We start from the raw sequence: 26,393 nt of genomic DNA, 5'->3' as shown, positions 1-26,393 counted from the left end.
TTCAGTTGCTCCCATCAGTTAATTTGCTCTGCAGACAGTCACTTTACAAAGGAATTGCTCTAGCGAGGGAGACTAGGATGCTCAGCTGCCTATGGCTGCACACACTGAAGTGACAGAGCTGCAGACAGAGGTCTCAAAAGTTCAGTTAGGTCCCAAAAGCTGGTGGTGGTACCCAACGTGCATCTTTAGTTTGGGGTTACTCAATACGGGTCCAAGGTGGGAACAGCTCTCCACAGCAAAAGCTTTCTGGATCCAAGGAGAACAAGCGTGGCAGGTTTCCACATCTTAACACGGTGTTTGCTCTGGCAGCAGCTGTCAATATACTCATGGTTACTCTTTGCCTTTGGTATAACAGTGGTGACTGGCAGTAGGCACATGCCCACCTTCCGACACACAAGTCTGAATGTATGTCCTGTAACAAATGTGTAATATGTTCTGTGACTGAGACCAGCTGCGCTAGCAACACGCTCAGAAGTGCCACTGGACCACTACCTAGCGGAAAAACGGCTCCCTCTCCAGTGCTCAGGCACTCTCAAGAGGCATTCTGAAACTGTGTGGATGACTGCAGGCCCACGACAGGATATTCTCCAGCACTCAGCAAGCAGATGGAACTTTGTGACTGGCTTCTCCCAGCCAAACTTCCTGCAGGGATGACTAGTTTCCAAACACATTAAACAGCCGTGTGAGCACGGCCAAATGCCAGATGGCTGGAAAGAATATTGGAGTAGCCCCATGACGAATGTCTAGCCTTGGCTGCCAGCGCCACGCACCATATGCATCACCTCTCAGACAGGAAGGCCTGGCTGCAACTTGGAAGGGTGACATGGGGATACTGCACAGCTGAATTTGTTGGTGATGCCATGACACAATAGAAAAAACTTTTTTTTTCCTTCTTACTTTCTTTACTGTGCATAGGGATCTGCTTCATAGAGCCACTTCAGCAATAGTGTGGATGAAAAACACTGCTTCAACGACAGGACACACTGCTGTGTAGGCCTCCAGCTGAGCGAGAAGTACTGTTTCTCTTTAACTCTTGCAAAAGATGACTTCAAGGAATGCTGCAGCATCATCATGCAGGTGGGTGCTATAGTTTAAGCTACTTTATTAACTTTGGGCTAGTGGCAAGGAAGCTGATGTCTGCTGTTGCCCAGGAGCACCCATGATAGCAGAAGCTATAAGCCTCCCAGTTCTTTGTGCTCTCCCTTCTAATCAGCATTAAAAGCAGGAGATCTGTGTTTGTGTTTTCTCATGGTGCCACCATTACCCAGCCTGACACTTGCAACTGAGACCAGAACACAAGTGGAAAGGAAAACACAGAAACAAAGAAAAAAAAATCCTCAGTACAGCATAATGAGCATCTCTCTGTGCAAACCACTAGCTCCAGCTGCAGTTTCACGACCTCTTTATGCCGATCTAACTCTAGTCTGTCACTGAAATAAGCAGTCCTAACCTTTCTACCTGCCCTCCATCATGAGCTGGACTGGGGAATCTGTCGAAATACTATTCTACAGTTCCTTAATCAGGTTCATTTTCATTTGGATCGATTACCTCATCTGGCTTAGTGCTCAGCCTGCCAGAGTGTCAGCGACAGAGGCAGCAGGAGACCACAGTTTGCACTCAGGTTAGCTAAAAGCTTTTGTCTCACAGCAAGAACTTCATAGCATACCAGTCTTAACCTGTCTTACATACACAGCCTGTCTCAGGTTTACAGGCTTGCAAAAGTTATATCCAGTTTCAGAGATAGTCAAATGCATATGCCATACTGGCAACATACAAAAATCTGCCCAGACTGATTTTATTCATGCTTCAGTCTGAGAAGTGCTTGTGTGAGTCGTGCAGTGAAGGTAGGACTTTGCAGACTCCAAATGAAAGCATGCACATGTGAGAAAAAAAAAAAAAAAAAAAAAAATGATTGCCTATTTCTTTTAAATCAGACTTTATATTGTTTTTATTTTCAAAAAATATGTGCACTTAGAGAATAAAGCCAAGGTTGTTTCAGTCCCACTGATGTCTAAATGACAATCTCCAAATACAAATTTCAGTCATAGGACAGTATGACTCTGACAGCAGCGCGCTCTGATCCAGGATGGGATTTTAGCACTCAAGTCCATTAACTTATATTTACATTACAGAAGTGGAAGTTGGTTCAGAAGAAGGCAGAGGGTGAACTTAAGGGCAGGAATATTTATTGCTTTATCATGTAGAATGGTGCTTAGTCCTTCTGGAAAGTTCAAGTCTCTTTGTAGTTAGCAGCTGGGCCAGTCCGTTCATCAGCATCATAAATATGGTCAACGACATCACCAGCACATAGTGGCTAATGCTGCAAAGAGGAGACAGACAGAAAACAGAAAATGCAAATTTGCCAAGTAGAAAGAATTGACTTTAACAACCTTCTGATTTTTATTTTTTAAGCTAGGCCTAATTATTGTTCACTTCATATACAACATTTCATACATGCCACTCCAAGAAGATGACTATTATAGCAATACTACCATGTGAAAAACAAGGCCTGTGGCAAAATAAAATGGTGAGAACAACAGAAAACACAACTGAATGTGTACCAAGTGAATAAGAGGTACTGGGTATATTCATTACATCCAAGGGGGTAATTCGATGTATGCAACAAACCACTAAAATTTCTGTTTGCTATAGACTGATAATGCAGAATTTTGGGAAAACTTGCCATCAGGAAGACATTGCTTGTAGTAATACAATTCAGATATTTAGGTCAGCCAAGTTACAAATATTCTAGAGAAAACACTTCTTCAATGATGAGCAGCTTCAAGAAAACAAACACTATTTTTTCACTAGTATTTCTAAAAACTGCAGATTTCACTGCTGCAGTAACACAGAGTTTCAAACAGATTAAACAAATTAGTTCAAACACAATATGAAGATGTGACTTCTGGGTGAGGAACTCCTCAAGTCACCAATGGTTAAGAGGATCACACATAGAGATTGTTCCTAACTTGCTCTAACTCTCACAGTACTTCCTCAGGCATCTGATGTTTACCAGCATTACAGACAACTATTGGTTCAGACTGAGATTTGACTTTTTAACATTCAGCATTCTGCATTCGGCATCTGAATCAAGTTGGTTGTTAATGTAAGCCATTTAAAAATGAGGGTTCTTCCAGATCATGGAGGTGGCTTAGGTTGGAAGATCATTCAGTTTCAACCCGCCAGCCACAGGCAAGGTTGCTCCCCACGCCCCCCCAGCTCAGGCTGCCCAGGACATCATCCAATCTGGTCTTGAACACCTCCAGGGATTGGAGCATCCACAGCTTCTCTGGGCAACCTATGTCAGTACCTCAGCTCCCTCTGATTGAAGAATTTCTTCCTTGCATCTAATCCTCTTCTGAAGTTTAAAACTGTTCCTACTTGTCCCATCAGTATCAGATCATATAAAAAGTCAGTTTCCCTTCTGTTTCTAAGTTCCCTTTAGGTACTGGAAGGCCACAATAAGTTCTTCTCAGACCCTTCTTTTTAAGCTGAACAAGCCCAGCTCCCTCAACATATTGTCACAGGAGAGGTGTTCCAGCCCTTTGCCCTTTGTTTCCAGCCCATCTCTGTGGTAATCTGTTCCTCCAGATCTGTTCCAACAGCTCCATATGTCTTTCTTGTGCTGGGGGCCCCAGGCGTGCATGCAGTATACCTGATTGGACCTCACAGAGGGGGACGATCACCTCTCTTGACTTGCTGGCCGCTCCTCTTTTGATTTAGCCCAGATGCAGTTGGCTTTCTGAGCCTCCTCTGCAGGGCTGCTCTCAATGAGTCCTCCCAGTCTGTACTCACATCTGAGATTGCCTCAAACTAAGTGCAACACCTTCCACTTGGCGCTGTTGAACTTCACTAAGTTCATAAGGGCTCACTTCTCAAGCCCATCCAGGTGCCTTTCAATAGCATTCCATCCTTCTGTTGCACCATTCAGTTTTGTGTCATTAGCAAGCTTGCTGAGGCTGCACTCTATCTCGCTGTCTATGTCACTGATAAAGATGCCGAAGAGCACCAGACCCTCAGACAGAACTCTGAGGGACAACACTTGCCATTGGCCTCCATAGAGCCATTGACTATAACCTTCTGGCTGCCATCTTCCTCATCACCCTGGAATGCATGTCCAGTCATTGGCCCAATAGACTTGTATGTGTTCGGTCTCATCAGGTGATCTCAAACTCTGCTTCCATTGAGAGGGATTTTCATCCCCCCAACATCCACCTAGAGGTTCAGGAACATGAGAGATAAGAGATGTGTGAGACCTGACTGAGGCAAAAAACTTGTTGAATAGTTCAGCCTTCTCTATACCTGCTGTTGCCAGTTCTCTTTTCCTACTTATCAGAGGAAGTACGTTCTCCTTGGCCTTTCTCTTCTTCCCCAATTTCCTACAGAATCCCTTCTTGTTATTCTTTGCATCCCCTGTCAAGTACAGTTCCATCTGTGCCTTGTCTTTCCCAAACTCTTTTGTACACATCCGGACATCATCCCTTTAATCCTTCCAGGCCACATGTCCCTGCTTCTGCTGCCAATGCATTTCCTTCTCACACCTCAGTTTGACCAACAGGTCCTCATTCAGCCATGTCAACTTCCTGCCTCCTCTGCTTCATTTCAAAATACATGAGAATGGAGAACTCTCGTGTTCTAAGAAAGGTGTCCTTAAGGAGTGGCCATCTCTGCTCATTTTCTTTATCCCTAAGGACAGCTGCCCAGGGGATCTCCCTCATTACCTCCTTAATCAAATGAAATTTCACTTTTTTGAAGTTCAGGGTTCTGACTCTGCTCTTTGCCAGGACCATATTCCTCAAGATCTCAAACTCAGCCAGGGCACGAGCACCGCAGCCTGGACTACCTCCAACCTTAACCTCTTTAATAAGCTCCTCTGCATTGGTAAGCACTAGGCCCATAATGTTTCACCTCTGGTCAGTTTGTCTAACATCTGGACCAGGAACCTCCTCTGGATTGCTCACAGCTTGCCATGTTGCTTTTTCAGGAGACATCTGAAATCCCCAATCATTAGTTCTGCTATTAAGTCCAGCCAGTTTGCTGCCCAGAGAACTCTTGCCCCGCCTGGTCATGTCTGCCCCTTCCAGCATCAACATACTCAGCATCTTGAAGGTGTGTCTGAGATCACTACACTTCAGCCTAGAGTTTCAGATGAAACACTGCTGCAGTCATCTGCATGAGAGCATCCAGAGCCACTAGTGAGATGTTTGTTTATTCCTGGGACTACTGAAGACACCAGGCACTCTGACATGAGAGGTATTGATGTCTCCTCTATTTCAAAGCAGATGGTTCCTTAGGATGAGTAGGGTAACTTCAGACTTGATGAAGCCTGAGTTTATTTAGAAAAAAGGATTGCAAAGAGTACTTGCAGGTTTAATGATCTGGAATTTCTGCCTGAGGACTCATTCTGTTTGACAGTTTAGCCACAGAAGAGCAGTAAAGCTCGTAACTGAGGCTATCAATCCTCACGACCCCAAGATTGTGACAATCTTGGCACTAGCGTAGCGTAATTTAGTTCTGTGAAGCAGAGAAGAACTGGCTCTTAACAAAGCTTGGCCACTAACCAGTGTGACAGAATAAAAGTAATCCAGAAGTTCAGTAATGAGCAGGAGCTCTTCCGCAGCCAGGATATAAGCAACCAAAGGAACTGGTCTGAACAAAGGGTGGAAAATGCTGAGAGTAACTTGACTCATGCTGTAAGATTCTTCTGTTTCTGTTGAGTCTGATTATAATCTTCTCACAAATACCTTGCTCCAAATGCATACATTTAAGTAATTTAAGTCCCAAAAATTCACCAGCACAAATATGCCCACAACTCAGCAAGCGCAATCCACCCCAACACCCTGCAGCTTTCATCTGTCAGCTCTCACCTGTATGCAGTGAAACTGACAATACTCCCTGCTGTGAATGAGCGAAGATTTAAATTGTCAGACAGTAGCAATCTTTCCTACATCCCTTTCCTACAAACATCTCCATCTCTAGCTCTAGCTAAGCAGAGCAGCACAGCTACAGGAGCCCAACGCTCACTCTGTTCTGTGGGGAATGTACAAAATCACACAGCAAAAGCACGAAATTGTGCACACACTTTCAGCTGCTTGGTGCACTTTGGACTTCACAACTCACAATGTATTTGTGATTGTCCACGTGTTATGTGCACAACTCCCTCCAGAACAGCCCTTGGAAGTTCACCTGGGTGTGCTGCAGACTCTGTCCAAGTTTCAGTGCTCTATGGGAAAGGACATAATGCTGCCAACAAAGTCAAATCCTCACTGCAGTTGTTTTCACGGTATCATGTGCCCTGGGGAACTGTACAAGCACTACAGGTACAGAAGCTTGCATAGTATAAAGGAAAGAACCACTCTGATGAACAGCTGTGTGGTTTGATATATGATGCATATATATATATATCAGTATATAATATATATACTGTTAACACCTCAGCTTTTCTATTCACAGGGCACCAAAATTTTAGTTTTTCACATAGGTAAAAACAATTCTTACATTCTAGCTTGAAAATGTGAAATCTGAAAATCTTAAGTCAAATGAGGGCCCTGCTTTTATTCCTACAGGTACACTGAGACAGCCATCAGAGGATGAGCTGTTGCTGAAGGCTTGCTGCCATCAGCACAGTACTTACACAGACATCTGATTTCCCCTCTGCCCTTTAAGAAGCTTTACCAGATGTGGGTGCTCATGAATTATATGCAGGGACATAGAGGGGTTTTCTCAAAGTAAAAAGTCTCCGCAAACGCCACTTAGCTATCTGTCAGGGATGGGTCCTTCAGGCTTTTATAAAGAACAGAGTGCCACACACATTTTTCTCTTGCTATATTCCACAAGGTTGAATAGCTACACTCCTTTATCAAAATATCAGACATTCAGAGTAAAGAAAAATGTATATATTATGGCACAGAGCACAATTAGAAGCAATTTCAGTCAACTTGTCATGTAACTGCAAACAGCCAGCATCTCTGGGGATATCAGCAACTCGTACCACAGTACCTGCAGGCAGTTCTGCTTGGTAAATTAGTTCTCTCTACAGGTAATGCTGTAATTAAACAAACAAACAAAGCAAGATTCCTACAGGTACATACCACAACAGCAGTGTGGAAAACTTGATCCCTGAACAACACACAACACTCTTGCCTGGATCAGTAGTTACAGTGAAACAGGTAATTCTCAAAAAGAACTTTCTTCATGAGAACTCAAATCTCAGCTAACAAAACGGAGTGTGATTTTAGGCTGCTGTCAAGTTTGACCCATGTGGATAAAGGGAATATATCAAGCACAGTGGAGCTGCAGCAGGGGCAATTGTTATGAAGGATGAGATGGGCAAGGAAAGGGAATGGTAAAAGAAACAGTAGCTGGTGCAGGGGAACATGGACTAACTAAGGTAAGGCAGGCAGCACCATTCAACAGAAAGGTGACTGCTCTACGTATGGATCAAAGTGAGCAGGCAACACTAGTGCTAAGAAAATCTGGTATCCCAGAGGCCTATTTTGGTCACAAGTAAGTAGAAAGAGAATATATGAGGTGACATCCTCTCTTGGCTTTGCTCGTGACAGCGTATGTTGGTAAGATGCACCAATCCAAAAAGAGAAGAATCAAATATCACTAGAAAAGGAGCAAAAGTAATCTTGCATCAAACCATGCCTCTTCTCTCAAGTCAGGCTAACTTCTATGATGGCAGACCCGACTGAAAACTGGGAAGATGGAGTAAGTTACTCGGAACTGAATTAGAACAAGTAGAACAAAGTAACTCACACAAGGACTTGGATGAGCTCTTTCTAGAAGAGTATGAGGACTTTATATATGTGCTGCTTTCATTAAATGCTTGGGTTGGAGGGGACCTTAAAGGCCACCAGGCCCAACCTGGTGCCATGGGCAGGGCTGCCACCACCAGCTCAGGCTGCCAAGAGCCCCATCCAACCTGGCCAAAGCTTCTCTGGGCAGCTGTGCCACTGCCTCATTTTAGAGATTGTTGGTAAACACTATTTTCCTCCTTAACCTAAGACCTTTGTTTTAATAATCAGACTTAGAACACACCTATCACAAAACTGAAACTGTTTATACTATGCAAAAACATAAACTATTTAATCTATGCTTTATCTACAAGCTTTATGTCCACTGACCTTTGAAAGTGCAGTTCAGATTGTACTTATCTCTATATCTTCCAGCAACTGATATAAAAAGATTGGGAAATCATGTCTGGATGAAACTATATAATACTGTCACATAAAGAAGTTTCAAGGGTTTATCTTTACCATCTGTTTAAACAGCTATCTACAAACTGCACACACTATACAGCTAGAGTATGTTTTAAAGGCTACATACCTCAATTTTTAGAGCTAGATAGATAAAACAATTTTTAAGCCATAGAGAAATCTATTCTAGTGGCAAAGAAGCTGAAAAGCTATCTATTCCATTTATCTGTTATTCAAAAATATAAGAATCTGTCTGAAACTTCCCATGATCATGTACTAAATACTAATAAGTCAAAAGTATTGAGAAGACTGCATTATTGTATCTATGAAATGTAACAGTGAGTTCTTCTACAGCTTATGACTCAGTTTAGGGTTACCTCAAAACATACAGGTGCAGGGTAAGGTTAGCAGATCTCAGAAACTTGCATAACCTATACTATGAATTTTATGTTCACTGCAAGATTACACCCTGTTCTTACATCTACACAACAAAAAAACTCTCTGAAAAATAAGTCCATGCTGATCTTAGTACCACCGTTAAGCAGAGGGGCTTGAACACTTTCTAAGAAGCCATAAATAGTTATGGTAATTCATAATTTCCTGAGAAGAGGAAATCAATGGCAGGTTTATGATTTGCTGAATGCGGTACTACATGACTGTATGTTAGGTGTACTGTTGTTCAGCATTTCATTAATGACCTGGAAGAAAGGGAAAAGTAAAAATGTCTTGCCACCGACAGATAATACTTGCAAGGTATGGTATATTCAACTGGAAGAATAAAGATGTTGTTAAGGCAGATATGAGGCATGGTAGACTGAGATGCAACAGCCAGGAGAGAAATTAAAAGACGAAAATGTATCAGTTAAGCAAGCATAAACTACTTCCAAACAATAAGAGAGATCCCCTAGGAAACAAAACACCACTGTAAGATAGCAATGAAACTTCTATTTTTTTTTTTCCCTGAGGTTTTTAAAATCAGATTTTACATATGAAAATAGTGAGCACTGCTATTGAAAAAACCCAGGTATTACCTAATGAGCATTTCCTACTGAACTTGCATATACTTACATTCAAAAATTTTGAGGTGTGGTAATTAGAAAATTCAGAGAACTATCACAAAAAAGAATGAGTGGAAATATACATCAGAAACTTTTCAAATGCAAGATATAAAGCATTTCAGAGGATTTCAAAGGAACTAATCTCTTGCTATTCACTAGGCAACTAAATTGCTGCTTTTCCACTCTGATCTCAACAATCTCATAAAGTAGTAATCTAAAATGAACCTGAAAACTGTATCCCTCCCCCCATCAGTGCCATGAGAAAAAAAAAAAAAAAAAAAAAAAAAAGGAAAAGAAAAGAAAAGAAAATGGAAAAGAAAAAGCTGTCAAGACCCGTCCCTAAGGGTGCTCCTATTCTTTGTTCCATGAAATTCCGCACAGGTTTTGCTGAGATAAAAATGGCTGGAGAAAAAACAACCGCCATTTCCTTAACCAACTCAGTCTTCTCAGGAAAATTCTGGCAACATCTAAAATGTCAGCTGTGAGGGGATATTTTCAGACCTTGCTGTCAAAGCAACAGACAACACTGCAAGAGGAATGCCACAGAGCTGTCACAGGGGCTGTAAGAAGAGGACAGGAAAGAGCCATGTTAGTATCTCTCTCCCACTGATTTTGGGAATTGCCCAAAACCCCACGAAGCTCATTTTTCAGGAATAAACAACAAAGAATCTTCCACTGTTGCCTGCTGATTTTGTAAAGCTTGAGGATCACATGTTGACAAATGTGCTCAGGTCAGGGTCAGAACACTGCTCATGCTAGGGAAGAGAGAAACTGCTTCAGTTCTGCCTAAAGCTTCACCACCTTTCTAATGCAGCCAAGTCAGCTTTAACTTACGCTCCCACACACACACACAATATACATAAAGAGACTACAGTATAATAATGTAGATTGTGAAGTCAAGCACTCAAAAATGAATTAATGACAAATTTAAGGCTGCCAGAGCATTGTGCATTACCACATTAAAAATTAATCACAAACACTTTTTCAAAAGAATTCTTTCAACGCTTTCTTCAGTGCTCAAACACACATTGAGAGGCAGAAATACATATGTATGTAATAGGCTCCCCTGAGCTCTCAGGAACAAAGTGTACCTCCAGCTGAAACAGATTCAACAATCTATCCCAGGTGTAAATCACTGCGCTATGAAGACTGTACATCAGAAACAAAGTTTTCTGTTACTTGTGACTTTTTTGTTTTCGCTTGTCAACTCCCAATTAGAAAGCTTCTTGCTCAGCTAAGCACAGCTCTTCTGAGGTCTTTAATATCCTTATTAAACTACACAGGAATTCAGCCAAAGGATGAGGCCAACTGACTTACCACAAACTGACAGCAAGAAGGAAGTGTGATGATGTTAAAGCGCTGTTTTTGTTATTTGATCTAACTCAACCTCCTCCCATTAGGAACTCTCAAAACATATAAGCAGGAATTTCAATTTCCAAAAGGAAACAGGCAGAACGTGTGGATGCATGTTTGTATATGCATGCACGTGCCTGAAGAAGCACGGGGCTCAGCAAAGCACAGGGTAAACACAGACCAGAGTACTAACAATGAATCAATATTCAACTTCTCTTTAAATGACATTTTCAAATTACCACATTGGCTGGATTATTCTGTACATATGTCCTTCTAAACTTATTACAGAATATAATCTATTCCCACAACTCAGGGAAAGTAAGCCTGAAATCTGTGCAATCCCAAATAGAAATGCATACCTGATGATGTATGCTGTAGGACTTCGCTATTCAGAATGCATTCACTTGCTATAACTATGATTTGTATGTTTAAATGCTACAGATTTATTCTCCCTGAGCTGAGGGTAGGATTAATTGAAGCGCTGGTACCCACCAACATACTTGCAAAATGTTCATTAATTCATGGTGGATCTTATATGGAAGTTTAACCAGATTCAAGATAATTAACAGCTTTGATAAATTACGACTTTAACAGTAATTAAAACTAATTACAGTGCAAATCAGTAATTAAGATATTTTTTGTGTCATTATTGTTCTTCAGGAAAAAAACAAGTACTGCTGACAGGATTTTTTGCCATGCTAGATTAATTGCCTATTCCATGTTGCTCTGGCACAGATTTCAAGACACAAGTTTTAGCTGGGGCTATATCTACATGTGTATGTGGGTGTACATGTGGAACACTCACATGCGTGTGCATCTGTTCTAAGTACAGGGATCATCACTGAAGCATTTGATAAGGGGAGTAATTGAAAACATTACAAAGAGTTCGAGTAGATAAACAACAATATTAACCTCTGAACCTTCTCAAAATGCAACAGTGGCAAAAAATACTGTACCTTGTGCCTATGTCAAGCCAGCTTCCATAATCTTTAACCAAAAAGAAAAAGTGCTAGGGAATAAAACAACTTTCATTAGTACATCAACAGTGCACAATTCAAAATAAACTCAAAACCAGTGTTTTCAGGTTGTTTACTCCAAATTTCTAATTCAAGTGGAACAAGGGCAGGACCTTTCCAGGAATGCTCATTTGGACCAAACAGAAAAATACTGTAAGAGCCAGAAACAGACTTAACATGGTATCAGATAAGAGCAGCTAAAGATGGACCGAATTCTCTCTCTGTTTGCAAGAAGCAGAGATTACCACCAGCTAATCTTCTCAATAAGTCAGTCCACCTTGCTGCTTAAAATAACAGGTTCCCAAATAACAACTAGTATCAAAAAGGAAGTATACTGTTTTCATAGAAATCTGCCATAAATGTTGGACAACTCCAACAGTTTTTCATCTGCAAAATGGCAATAAAGTCAGGAAAAGACAGAACTGAACTATTAGTGAATTCTGGCTTATGGTCACATGAAACACATGAAAGATTCAGGACTACAAACTAACATTCTTCTACTTCTTCTTCTGCTTTATATATACGTAGTTCCTGCGTATCACACCTCTTTGGTCAGACTTTCTTTGTACACTAACTGTATACTTATTAATTGTTTGAAAATCATTAAGTTAATATGCGAGAATATGTGAGGTACAAGATACTGGGGCTTGCTACACACCACTACTCGACATACCTGTCCTCTTCATTTTAGACTGATCCCATTAGTGAAACACTGAGTGTGATTCACAAATATTTTAATCCTTTTCCTATATAAGTTATCAAAAATTAGTAAAAAGACTTGCTTGGAATGAAGCAAAACTAAACCTTCTCAATTTCTTACTCTACAGTCAAATTAGTCATTTGGTTTTGTATTTGCTGCTTTTCCTATAAAGTAAGATCCACAGATCACACTATTTTGTACACTGCAATTTACAGTGATACCATATCTGCAATACTCACATCAAAGTGACTAAACTCAACCAGCATACATGAAAACAGGAGCTCTACCTGCTACTCTTAAACAATTTCAACTGATTTGATGATACTGCTGTGGTTTAACCCAGCAGGTGGCTAAGCACCACCCTGTCATTTGCTCACTTTACCACCCTCCCCCCCTTCCCAGTGTGACTGGGGAGGGAATTGAAGAAAACAAAGTGGAACTCATGGGTTGAGATATTTAGGGGTGCTACTTACTAAGTTGAAGACAGTTAAAGGAGAACTACAAAAATGTACTTTTAATCTGTGAAAACTATACTGGGTTATTATTGTTCAGATTTAGGTTATTTCATCTAGCTTTGATTGTGGACACAAACTGACTGAAGATTTCATTGATTAAGAGTTTATTACGAAGGGCACAAAATCTCTTTTCTCAGACGTTGCAGATCTCCTGGATTCTGGCAACATCAACAAAGAAAACGATACATAACATGTATTTTCCTTTGTGTCTCTTCTTATAGGAAAAGTGGGGGACCATGAGGAGAAGGCTCACATTCCTGAAAAATTAAGCCTGGCACAAAGCTAAAATTGATTTAAGCATTGCCTAAGAGTTTGACTGGAAAGCACATGAAAAGCTCAGATTAAGTTGTTACTTCATTTTTGTCTCTTGCTATTATAAGAACATTATTTCCTTAGAAGCTTTAATTACATGAAATTCAAAGAGTGGTGACTGCAGGAGTGTTATCTCTAAATTATGCTGGGATTTCAATTCGTTGCCCTAGCTGCAAAAACTTAGAAGACTGAAACAAATTCAGATCCTTACATGGAGTTAATAAAGCCCCCTTGGCTCCATCTTATTTGAAGAGAATGTGCAACAACAACTTACCAAAGCCATAATGTCTGAAATCACAAGAACAATGAGGAAAAGGCTGCAAAGAAAAAAACAGAACCAGACTATTATCCAACATACATGCCCACAGACGTTGCAAAGCTTACTAAAATCCCCACAAAGAAATTAAAATAAGACACAATTTCTTGTGCTTGCCTTTCAATCACTCAGCTACTTTTGCATTTATTAGAGAACTATTAAAATACATGACTAGAATATTTGGTATTTGGTATTTGTAATCCCACCCTGCTTGAAACAGACATTTCACATTAGCAGTTTCAATTTTGCAACAGAGAAACCTAACACGAGTCATTTAGCAGAGAATAAGAGCGTGTTGGAAGCAGCGCCTGTCCATTTCTGACACCGGGAGCTCATGCACTAGCTAAGCCAAATAAAGCTGATTTAGAAGCTTGAGGATGGATTCAAGAGGGAATAAAACTGTTTTGGATAGAGAGATAACTGAGCTGATTGGTCCTACTCTGACATCCTCCCTGCTGAACAAAGCATGCCTCCTTTTCCGAGCTCTGGGCTCCCATAAGCTCTTCCAGCAAAGCACAGTGTTTTAGAGGCAAACTCCCAGACTCCTGGGAGCCTGTCAGGCAGCAGGTTACTTCTGGGAAGTAGACTGCAGCCAATAAAACGAACCAGAAGGGAGCACGTAGAGCTATTTTTTTCCCCATTAACCTAATGTTCTTTTCATTAAACTATGTAAATCCTAAATTGCATGAAAGCAATTACTATAACCAGTTAAAACTAGTTTCTAGTTAATAACACTGAAGCAATGTAGCAAGAAGCTGACCCATTAGCAGAGAAGTCCTTAAGTATAATACAGCTAATTTGTCAGTACTATCACCATAAATCCATGAAGCCTTTTAAGGGAAGAAGTGTCCTGCTGCATTCAATGAGCCTGTAGAGGGGGACACCCGTACCGATGTCTTCTAATAAGGGGTACTGCCATTGCTTAAATCAGCTATATTTCATCAGTGAACTAGCATGCTAGAAACCTACTGCATCTCAGACTCACTGAAAGGCCTCTTTCCTCTTACCTATGGCTCAGATTGGGTGTTGCAATCTTGCACTGTCTAGGAATCACTCAGCTAGAGGGCTGTTTTCACAGGCAAGTTATAGGAACAGAATATTCCCCATGAACAGGAAAAAAAAAAAAAGTAATTCTTTTCTCTATAAACAAGGAGTTTGGGAGCAATTCGTTGAAATCACAAAAATCTACTTTCTGCCATTCTGAACTGTAGGAAACCTTTCACAAAGGAAGGACAACACTAATTTCACTGTATGTTTATAACACTACAAAAACAAGATTGCCTCCTGCGATGCCTTAATTTAGCTAGCAGGGGCAGCAAGAGCAATAATGAGAGCACAGTACAGGCACTGGGATGCACTGAGAATCAGAGCACAACCCCTCCAGGGAACCTGGGCATATCTTGTGGTTTCTGTCTCATTCCCAAGCTGATGCTGTAGCAGTATCTTTGCTATTGTTACCTGAGCAGTTAAACAAAGAAAGCAAAAAATCCCAACCTAAGGTACAGCCACAGTCTCAGAGTTGTAAACATGTACTTGTGCCTCACAGTTTAAGAAATTTGTATAATTTTGCCTCTCACACACACACGGACATTTCATAAGAGCTTGCAATAGCTCTGGCATCATAAGCATTCTTAAGTTGGGAAACACTGACCTTTATGATGCCTGATCCCTATACATGTAAAGCGCTAGCTGATCTTCTGAACAACGCCAGTTCCTCAATGCAGCTCTGCTCCTATATCACCCTTAGCGAGGAAGGTAGATACCCTTCTTTGGAGGTTCCAATGACAGCTCACACAGACTGCTTGCACAACTGAGGCAGGAAAGGTTTAGTGGGTGAGCCTTGTGCTGTTTCTCCAAATTTGTCCTGGTCTAAGGTTGCCATGTACATCCTAGTACTGGGTTGCATTGTAATAAGAAGACAACAGGCAGGGCACGGACGGGATGAGAACGAACTGAAAGGCACAGGGTATCACAGTCAACATGGGCAACTTCCTCCAACTTAGCTGAGGAATACGCAGTACAAAGTCGCTGCAGTACCCCTGCCACTGTCAAGTGAGACCCTCAGTCAATCTCACATAAGATCCCACTAAGACAAATTCAAAATCAAATGGCTGACCAGGACCTCCTCCATGTCAGCACCATGATGAGCAGAGGTTGGGTACTCTTCTCATACTCCCTCTAAAAAGTCTTTAGAGATGGAGAAAGAACTGGCAGTCATCTAGTCCTACTGCAAGGAAAAAATTATTTACTCAGAAGGCAGTGAGGCAGTGGCACAGCTGCCCAGAGAAGTTGTGGTGCCCCATCCCTGAACGCTTAAGGGCAGGTTGGATGGGGCTCTGGGCAGTCTGATCTAATGAACAGCAGCCCTGTCCATGGCAAAGGGTTGGGGCTGGGTACGTATTAAGGGACCTTCCAACCTAAGCCATACTTTTTGTTATTTGTTTTGTTTTCCTTACTAATGCAGAAATACAGCACTCACTGTACCTCTTAGATGACAGCTGTGTTGTGACTTGAACAGCTTCAAAAGCACACGATACCAGAACAAATGGTATTACAACCTGTTTAAAACACAAACAACATTCTGGTTTATAACCATATTTACAAAACAAACATGGCAGGTTGTGGAAATATTTTCCAGATTTTGAAATTATCACAGAATGTGTATGTTAGAAAAACAAAATATTGGCAAGAAAAGGTGGAAACGCATTCTGCAATAGTATGCTTAATAAACAAACAGAAAATCCCTCCCATAGTTGTAGCTGAACTGCAGTGAAATAAACCATGAGGCAATATGGAAAACTATAATTAAAACACCCTGATGATCCTCACTTCATTTAGCCCTTTCTTAGCACTGATGATAAATACTTCAGCAAGGCCAAAGGAAAAAACTGTTGAGATGCAAGATCTCACGTGACAGATGCAGAGCTCCAAGCAAAGTAGAATAGGTTATCAAAATAGCCATCAAAAATTAAAAAATAAAAAATAAAAAATTAGAATATAACTTGTATTCAGCAAGATAAAAGTTCACACTGCCCTCCAAACCCAAGGAAAGCAAATGAAAACAGTTCAGTAATTTAAGAAGAAAATAAAGCAAAAAACATTAGAAACATGAGCACTGCCTTTTGCTCCTTCCAAAGTTGACTTGCATTCCTTAAGTTAGATGTGTGAAAGCATCTTGATTCTTACAGGCTAAAAGCTGTTCCCTAGAATCCAAAAGATTTTCACTGACCAGTGTCCTGAAGTATAACTGTAACATAAGCCTGCTTTCCCGAGGACAGGAAGAGCAGAAAGGCAGAGCAGGGAATACTGCATATTTTAAAGAAATCTATGAATACCCTATTTCCCTTCCTGTTTTTCTCTTTAGCTCTGCCTTGGGCAGATCAGAAAAGAGCTCCCACACCCTGCCTGTTAGCAAGAAGTGCAATCCAGTCTCTAACAAATCATTAAGATATTAAAAACATGTTAAAAACAGTACTCATTGTAAGAATGACAGCCTAATCAGGAAAGCACTCAAAGCTCGTACTTAATGTAATGTAGATAGATGAAACTAATAAAAGAAGTATATATTCCCTCAATATTTCCGTAGATATTATACTACAGGGAAAACTTACCATTTTAAAAAACAATTTAGAGGTCTTCTTAACATTTGAAACTTCCATCTTAATATAATAAACCAATCTAATGCCATTAAATTATACTTTCCATACAATTTAGTTTCTTTCCTTTGGGAATCAGAATTTAGCTCTAGAAACATTATAAAGGCTGAAAGCTTCACACATGGATGAGAAGGCTAATGAAGCTCAAACAAAGATATATGTTTTTGTAACTACTACGTACGTGCTACATCGTTTATTAAACAGTTCTTTGAGAAAATTTCACCAAGGTAGAATTACTAACCTTCAAGAGAAGCAAGCCTCCCATTATAAAGGGACTGAACACAGTCAGGAAACAATAGACAGACGCAGGATCAAAACTAGAGAGACATGAAAAAGGCATTACAACATGTCTTCTAAATGGCATTTTGCATTTAAAAACATAGCATTTAGCTCATCCTGGGTACACGCATTTTTAAACAATGCTTCCGGATTTCTTTTCTCTTGCTCAAATACTGAATTAGCAAGGATGTTTACACTTCACTTTTCTTTCTCCACAATTTTTTCTGCTGGTGCCTTTTGGGAAGTCATGCTGCTGATGAGCCATTAAGTTCTTTCAACTCCTTTCTATGTAATGAAAATTAAGATGACTTGTAACCAGTGTCAGCTCTTAAGGAACAGGTTACAGAGAGTAGAAACCATATTATTTGTTATCAATATTATTACCAAATATTGCTTTAATTCTGCTGCCCTAATTTTGCTGACTAAATTTATATTTGGTACATCAACTGTAGGATGTATTTTTGTAACCTACTGTTTCTCAAATGAATGAATACTACTTACCTGTTAATGGAAGCTATGTTTCCTGTGCCAAAAAAGGCTGTCACTATGAAGAAAACCTAGATGTATTTAAGGAAAACACACCACAGCAACAGTTGCAGTAAAACAAAGCATTTTCCCCTTCAATCCAATCTACTTCTCAAATCCTGTCATGAAACTCTAAGAAGCAGACCCACTATTACAGTTTCACATTGCATGAAGACAATCAAAGCACTGTCCAGCTCTACCCAAGATTTCAAGTATGACTGTGTCAAATTTTACTGATAGAAACTGCATGTATAACATTTTAGTGGCTGTCTTAAAGTCCCCGCCAGAAACTTGGCAGTTTGTTCTCTGGGTTCCTAGCAAGACAGGAACATACCTGGACACAAACAAGCACATGTTTATGCTGACATATTGCATCACCAAACAAAATAGATGACTTTATTGAGGAATCAAATGCGGAAGAGGCAGTTGGCCATGAAACAAGACTAAAGGTTGTTATCCCTCCCATAGCTTTGTCCTCCAAAGGTGCTGAGCCTCTTCGTTGCAACATGGGACTCCCACTGTACTCAGGAGGGGTAGGACAACTCTTGCACAATCAGTATAGCTAGAAGTTTTACCAACCTACCTTGTTCATCTAGATATGATGATTGCTGCTATAGCAGCCCATTAAAGATTATCCTACCTTCTGAGCTCATTGGGGCCCATTATGACTCACATCTCTTTGGTCAAAGAATGGTTTTAACTGCTTTTTCTTTCTTTTTTTTTTTCTTCTTTTTTTTTCTTCTTCATTTCATCAGGCAGAGAGTTTGTGACAATGGCTCCTGCTGCTAGAACACCCTCTGGGTCCTTCCGCTCCTGTTACAGCCACTGCATCAGATCATTTAAGTCTCTGCATAAACAGCTTGCTACCAACTATTCAGCAGAATTGTTGTGATTCTGCACACAGTATTTCTGAAAGATTAGGTCAGCATAACTACAGAAATTATATCTCCCAAGTGTATCACATCATTTCAAGTTTAGTAACACAGCAGGCTAACAGCATAGCGCAAATCTGTCAGTTGAGATTTATAAGAACAACAATTCTGTAATAAAACAGAAAAAATACCAGTGGCACATAGGTCCAATCAAAATGCTAAGCATATGCAATCTGAATCTTCTGGAAGATAAGGTCTCAGTGCCCTATATAATTTTGGGCCCTACATACAAAGCTTGAAAGATTATTTTCAAGATATACAACTCACAGGGTTGCAGATGCAATGTGATTGTTCTAATAGAAAAGGCCTCTAACAACACTATTTCTAATTGTTGTACATATCTAAATTTAAAACAAGCAAACATCCATGCCTTTTGAACTAGAATGTATCACACCTTTTCTCTGCAAAGGAGACTGCAAATTGTCTAGTTTATTTCAAGACCTGAACAGAATACATTTAAGTGTTTTCATGTAAGATGAGATTAAAGTACCATATTTAAGTGTTTGATATTATGAGGTAGTATACTGAAGTTTTAAAAAACAATCTTTTTTGGGGGGAGGAAGGAAGAGGGGTTGGTTAATTTTTCGGATCCGACAGCAATAATTTCACTAAAAGCTTATTTTTTGTATAAAATCCAACATCAGTAACAAATGAAACAGATGAACTCACTCCAAGGTCTGACAAGTGGTGCTTCAGATTTCCTGCACAGAGAACACGTGTTCAACACCTAGCATGCTGCCTTAAGAAGGCATGCACCTTCTTTAACAATGAATTGCCTTTTTAATGATATGACCATCTCACTTCTGCTTCTGCAGATTCCCAAATTCAATCAAATCAACAACACAAACTGCGATTCTGATCCACTCTATCAGATTTGGTTATTCTACAAACTATAAAGCCTGTTTTTGCTGGAAGCAGTTTTGAGGCAGCTTCTTCCTACCTCCATCTGTGACAACCCACCTGTGATAGAAAGTTGCGTATTCTAGTCTGGCTCATTCCAGACTCTCCCACTTGCATACTCATTACCCTTTCTGCCAAATCAAAAAAAAATCATCAGCAGATACAGTAATGCAAAATAACTGCAATGCTAATAAACAAGCAACCCTTCTCCTTAAGAACAAATCTCTTCTAGCAGCAAAATTGAGTGTATCACACGTCCTTTCTAGGCCAGAATCTGGCAGTATGTTTTGTTAGAGTTTGCAGGAGCTTTTCTTCTCATCTCCCCTGACTGGACGTGGCCAATGCCCACCCCTTAACAGTTTCTTCCTAGTACACTGTCATACTCTAAAAATGATAAAACAAGAATAATTTTAATATCACTTTTTCCAATTAATTTATCAAGGCTGAATGAATTCCCTGCAGCCAAAATGTAATAAAACACAAGCAAAGTTGAGAACCAATGTCCTTAGAAGAAAGGTTAACTCAGCTGCAACAGTTGTCTTTTCCAACCTTAATGATTCTATGACTTTAAGATGCCAAACTTTACCAAGTTGCCAAGAAGATGGATTTCAAAAAAGCGCAGTTCATTACAGTTTTTTGTTTGTTTGTTTTACTGCTGCGTCAAAAAGCAATGTACAAGACCTCTGTCTTTTGAGCAACATCAGATAAATAATCTTCATTATTTTCTATTTCCAACCACTACCAGACTACAGTTTTTGATTGATTGAAAAAAAAAAACAAAAACATCTTCTCCTTGGAACACAGCAGCCAACAAAAGGATACAAAGAAGAAAGACCTGCGGATGTCATCTAGGTGGAGCTGTCGAAACTGAGTTATATCAGTAGTATAGGAGAAGTTGAAAAAAGCAAGCTGGAAAGACAGCAGAAGAAATCAATACATAACATAACGGATGTACTTTGACAGACCCACCATAGTCTTATTGAAATAAATGAGAAATAAGCCTAATTCCCTAGCAGTTGTTATTGGAGTGGTGTTACGATGAGGACTGCAACCTTTCCTTTTTTTCCTCTTATTATACTTTAATGAGTCTGCCAGAAAGACTCTACAGATGAGGTGATGAGATGAACACAGTGGAGCTTCCACTGCTATCTACACTAAAAAAAAAAAACAAAAACAAAAAAACCACAAACCTTCTATGCCTTAGATTTATCATATTTTTCCATCATAAATATTCCTCCTCCTACACACAATCACTTTCAATGCTCACATGAGTATGTGAAAAAAGGCCCACAGAAATAAAACACCGCAATTATCCTTAGTTGACTTACGCTGTGAATGAGAATACTAAAATATTCTCCATCTCCTTTAGTTCTCATCACAATAATACTTGACCTAAACAGAACCGTTCATGAAGTTTTAGAAGCCAGTGAGCTCCTTTTCATAAGGGAAAAGAAAAAAAAATTCAAATAATAGACTTTCAATGCTGTCAACATTTTAATTAATATTAATCTCACATCAGAAAGCTGAGTTGAATTCTCAAGCACAAGATTTATTTTGGCTAAGTATTAACAGACGTCTGAGAGATTATTTTTCTAATCTAAAAGTGGGAAGCAAGAGAGAGCATTACTGTTCCTTTCACTTGGAACCCAAAGTCAGATGACATATAGATAGCGACAACGTAAACACTAATTATGGTTCACTTACATTCTTTTCGTTTCATTTTTGATTAATGAAGTGATCATCATTGTTCTAGTCTTCTATGTAATACATTGCTCTAGTAGAATTTTACTTAAAAAGAAAAACAACTAGAAGATCAGAACACTGTCAGGCAGGTAAGAACCACAGATTCTGACTTAGCAATTCAGATGCTACAAAACATCCTCACATAAAATATCTCAAGAATATACAGTAAAAACAAACAGCAATTCCCATTTTCATTTCTGAAACCCAGCCTTAAATTGGTAAATTCCATTCTCTCTCAAGCTTTAAAATCATCTCCCCTGTGGAAGAAAAAAAATCACAGCATTTGTGAGATTCACTCTGGTGACTGCTTTGGCATGAAAGTTGTGTATCACCACTCTAACAAGTGACTCTGGCCATTCCCATGCACTTTCACCCAGATTTTCCCTGACCAGCACCAAGGAGGGCACACTTGGGAGAAGTAGGGAAGAACCAGTTGCATATTTGCCTGGCTTCGAGCACACAGACAGCTCTCCAACAGGCACTTTGGCTCTAAACTAATAGCATAGCCACAGCTTGCTAAAACCTTGACCTAATCTAAAAGCAGCAGTGTAAGCAGCATAGACTTTGGAAATAGCTTCAAAAATTTTAGGGTGAAAGAAGTTGTGTTGCTGTCTATTACAGAACTCTTTCTCCAGGCAAATCCAAGAATGTATGAGTTCCTATTTAGTCTTCAGTTCGCTGTCTGGCTAATTAAAAATAAAGGGCCTTTCTTGATGAAAGTGGCAAGACAAAGTCAAACACGATTTCTTGCATTTCCCATGGCTCATTTCGGAAATGAAAATACTTCTTTTCAGTCTCTTATGTGGACACTCGCTACTGCCATCAGAGTAAAGAAAGTACAGTGACACTGTACTTGATCTGAAGAGTTACTGGACCTTACTCTGAATTAGCATTGCAGAAGAGAGCGTTAGTGTCAAAGAAGAGAGCTTTGTATTTGGCAGAACATACTGCTAAGTCAAAATGATTTTCTGCATTCCTAGAAATAGCTCTGATGTGAAACATCTTCTACAAGGTCACATTCCCATTTCATGAGACAGCTGTTACTGGGCTCCCAAGCTCCAAAGAAGAAAATGCAGTCTTGCTCTATGAAAATAACCCAGAACATTTTTTGCACCTAAAGGAAAAAGAAGATGCTTCTGATAATTTAAAACTGATATAACTATCTGGAGCTGTTACCTTTGGTTTGAGTGAAAGACCATAATGCTGCAATGCTTCTTGTTCCATCTGTATCCACACCAACATCAAACCAGAGAGCACCAGTGGAAATAGAGCTTCATATCTGATGAGCAACATAATAATCACAGTAAGGGCAGTCACTAGCAACCACTTAACATCAAATACCATCAGATTTATTTTTCTTTACCCAAATCATACATGGAAATCACAACTGCCACCATTTCTGAGTACCCACAGCTGGTTGGTGAAGTTTAAAGCCACACCACAATTACATTGTACTAGTAGGACAGGCAGAATGTTTCAGTTTTGCTCAGTTGTGTTTTGCATCCATTTCTTTATCTGATTGTTGCTACAGCGTTGGCTGAATTCCCACTGGTATGGTTAATAAAACTGATCCAAATAAAATTGAATTAAAAAAGAAACAGGAAAAAAAAGTCACACCCAGCCCTTGTTTTCTTCAAAATTGAAAGCATTACAGTAAGACTTATTGATAACTGAGAAGGTTCAGACCAACTTAGCGTCTAGGAAGTGTGTCTCTTTAGGATCTAATTACACAACCTTATACAGGTGACTTCAGTCCAGCTGCCAGGAGAAAGGCAGTCATGTGATAAAAAGAACATCCCATTTTATTGAACTCAAATGTCTTTTTTGTTTTCTACGTATCAGTCTATTCCAGCAGCAATATCCATTCCAGCAACAGTGTTAAGTCATACTCTAATCAAGGCAGCTCAGCTATTGTAGCAGCTAGACCTCTTGTCTCAGAGGGGCATTGCTGGCTTCTACAACAAACTATGAATGTATTAATCTGAGAAATTAAAACATCCTGACAACTTGGGGGTATAGACTTTCATCAGAAAACCTTGTTTTTCCCTGCCTTCTATGTTCCAGGTGCACTTCACAGTGCTTCTCATTTTTTTTTTCTTCCAGATAAAATTCTAAAACAAACAGTGACTGTGACACCAATACTGACAAGACTACTAACTTGTCTAAAATTAAGAAAAAGATTGCATTAAATCCTGGTATAGTCTCTATAATTCCCTGATAGTGTATCTACACAGTGCATTCAAACAGGAACAAAAGGTTTTGGACTTTTCTGTTTTAATTGTAAAAATGACAAGCAATTAAGAAATGTGAAAATGACAATGCTTGGGTTGTCAGCAGCAAAAGTAGCTGCAAGCCTCAGAGTTGTTTATGCTTGCCTGCAAACTGAACGTCTTCAACTGAGTGAGTGACAACTTATAAACAGCTATGCTTTGCAGCTATCCAGCTACAGCTAGAAAGGTGCTGAAATATTAACACAGCATTGAGGAGACAAATGCAGAACCTGGATTTTGTTGCAATTTTTCTTCTTTTTTAAAAATAATTTTCTGAATTTGTTGGTCTGTGTGAACACTGTAGGAAAGCACCAGAGAGCAGTCAGCACTGAAGTGGTTTGGCGCAAGGCCATGACATAAAAAGGGAGGTTGCCACTCTCATGAAAAACAACATTCATGCTTTATCCAGTAGCAGGACAAGTTAAGAAAGTCAAGTGCAAGAGTGTGTGTAATGACAGAAGACTGGAATCACAATTATAATGGTGAACTGGGAGAAAGGGAGATAAAAATTAGAAAGATGTAAGATATTTTATTCCACTTAATTTCCCAGTGCAATTATGTCCAGAGGATGAATGAGAGGGGAGGTGAAAGGGATGGTTCCAACATTCCCCGCTAGTTGCGCTTTTACGAGCTACTGAGTGGACAAAAAGCCAGTTAGCTGACATGGAGTTTTCTTCACTTAAACCTCCAAAGGGTTGTCTTTTGCCTAAGAGAGGGGCAAGCTCTGCTTTTTCTGGGAGCCTAGCACCCTTTTGAAGAAATTTACTTCCATGACGTTCCACACTTCACTTATTTTAGGGCTACTTGTTTCCCATCACATCTCCTTCACTTTTTTCACTTCTTTTCTTTCTGAACAGAAAAGCATGTGCTAAACAACAGGAGATGTAAACTAAAACAGATTTTCTTATTTTAGTGCAAGACTGTTTGAATATGCATCCTTTCAGTCTCTGTTTGGTCTAGCTGAAAGGAATGTCAACAAAACAGAGAGCTTATAATAAATACAAAGAGAACTGCGGAAGTTCCCCTGAAATATTCCTCAGGGAACTGAAAAAGAAATACACAGTGAGATTAGAGCTGGAAGCAAGCATCACATCCTTAACAGGAATGCTCGTGAGATTCAGCAGACAATTTCACATTTAGCCCCTGATTTTCATATGCAAGAACAAAACAAATAGAGTAAGAAATACCCTGTGCTGAGGAGCAGGTAGGTGGCCATCAGTGAAAGCAGTATGCTGAACAGTCGCTGGAAGAGCAGTGTGGGACTCAGTAATGGCAATGCAGAGGAAGAAGCTGCAATAAAGGAAGACCTGTCAGTCATTGCATGCAGAATATTTCCTCCTCAGTAACAAGATAACGTTCTTCAAATCTTGACAGCTTTATGTACAAAAATTCTATATTGGTCATACATGCCCTACTTATTTCAAAAAGTTACTTTTGCTGAAGAAAGCCCAAATTTTGGCTTTTCTTTTTTCATTAACCCTTCCCCAGGGTCTCATGGGAGGTGAGAGAAACTGAGAAAACTGAAAACAAGCTACTGGAAGAGAGTGAACGAAGAAGAAGAAAAGTAATGGAAAAGTATCCAGGTGCTTGAAGTCAGGAAAGGAAGAAGGAAAAGAATTGCTCTGATTTGGCCATTTTAAACCTGTGGGGTTTTTTTGTTTGCTTGTTTTTTAAAATGAAGATTTTATGTAATATACTTATAAAGGAGTGGACAAACAGCGTTGCTGTGATTCCTCACTGTAAGAAGGTCCACTCGCTATCCAATAACCTCAAAGGTTGCTTCAGCATTAAGTCATAATTATTCATTCTATTAAGGAACAGAAATCAAACTATAATATACAGTAAGTACATCTGTTTTATTCTGCTTATTGTCACACTATCTATGTAACACATCTATGAAAGAGTAATGAGGCAGTTTCTGCAACCTTCATTTCATTTCATTGCCCAGGGAGGTGGTGGAGTCGCCGTCCCTGGTAGTGTTCAAGAGGCGCCTGGATGAGGAGCTACGAGATATGGGTTAGTGCTTGTGGTACTAATAGGAATGGGAGGGTGGTTGGACTAGATGATCTTTTCATCTAGTCATTTCAAGGTCGTTTCCAACCTTGTGATCCTGTGATTCTGTGTGATTTCCTGGCTTATAGTCTTGGCCACTGCTACAATTACAGAATAATGGACTTCATCTCAACAGTGCTTCAGCCTTCTATTCCATTTACAAGAAAGGCCTGTTAGCCTGACCTCAGTGCCAGGGAAGGTTATGGAGCAGATCGTCTTGAGGGAGATCATGAGGCATGTGTGGGATGACAGGGGGATCAGGCCTAGCCAGCATGGATTCATGAAGGGCAGGTCCTGCTTGACCAACCTGATCTCCTTCTATGATCTAGTGACCCATCTGGTGGATGAGGGAAAGGCTGTTGATGTGGTCTACCTAGACTTCAGCAAAGCCTTTGACACTGTCTCCCACAGCATTCTCCTGCAGAAGCTGGCAGCCCGAGGCTTGGGTAAGGAGCTGGCTGGAAGGCCGGGCACAGAGAGTGGTGGTGAATGGAGTTAAATCCAGCTGGCGACCGGTCGTGAGTGGTGTTCCCCAGGGGTTGGTGCTGGGGCCTGTCCTCTTCAA

At 40.0% G+C, this 26,393-nt stretch overlaps 1 protein-coding gene across 1 annotated transcript in view; it reads right to left on the bottom strand.

The window, feature by feature from the left end:
• Positions 1-1,930: 1,930 nt before the first annotated feature.
• The window catches only part of PIGN (phosphatidylinositol glycan anchor biosynthesis class N), a 103,218-nt gene continuing 78,755 nt past the window's right edge, over positions 1,931-26,393 (bottom strand). Inside the window, exons 22-30 of the mRNA XM_042868870.1 lie at positions 24,964-25,066; positions 22,683-22,785; positions 20,586-20,672; positions 17,908-17,963; positions 17,369-17,444; positions 15,956-16,029; positions 13,430-13,472; positions 11,569-11,621; positions 1,931-2,320 (exon numbers count right to left, since the gene is read on the bottom strand). Of these exons, the coding sequence (XP_042724804.1) occupies positions 2,197-2,320; positions 11,569-11,621; positions 13,430-13,472; positions 15,956-16,029; positions 17,369-17,444; positions 17,908-17,963; positions 20,586-20,672; positions 22,683-22,785; positions 24,964-25,066 (719 nt within the window). The 3' untranslated portion in view covers positions 1,931-2,196. The remainder of the gene's footprint in view (positions 2,321-11,568; positions 11,622-13,429; positions 13,473-15,955; positions 16,030-17,368; positions 17,445-17,907; positions 17,964-20,585; positions 20,673-22,682; positions 22,786-24,963; positions 25,067-26,393) is intronic.

The sequence above is a fragment of the Lagopus leucura genome, unplaced genomic scaffold (assembly GCF_019238085.1).
Source record: "Lagopus leucura isolate 7727_CA_CO unplaced genomic scaffold, USGS_WTPT01 Super-Scaffold_100002, whole genome shotgun sequence".
Taxonomy (NCBI): domain Eukaryota; kingdom Metazoa; phylum Chordata; class Aves; order Galliformes; family Phasianidae; genus Lagopus; species Lagopus leucura.
Note: the sequence above shows the minus strand (reverse complement) of the source record. Positions and strands in the feature narration are given on the sequence as shown.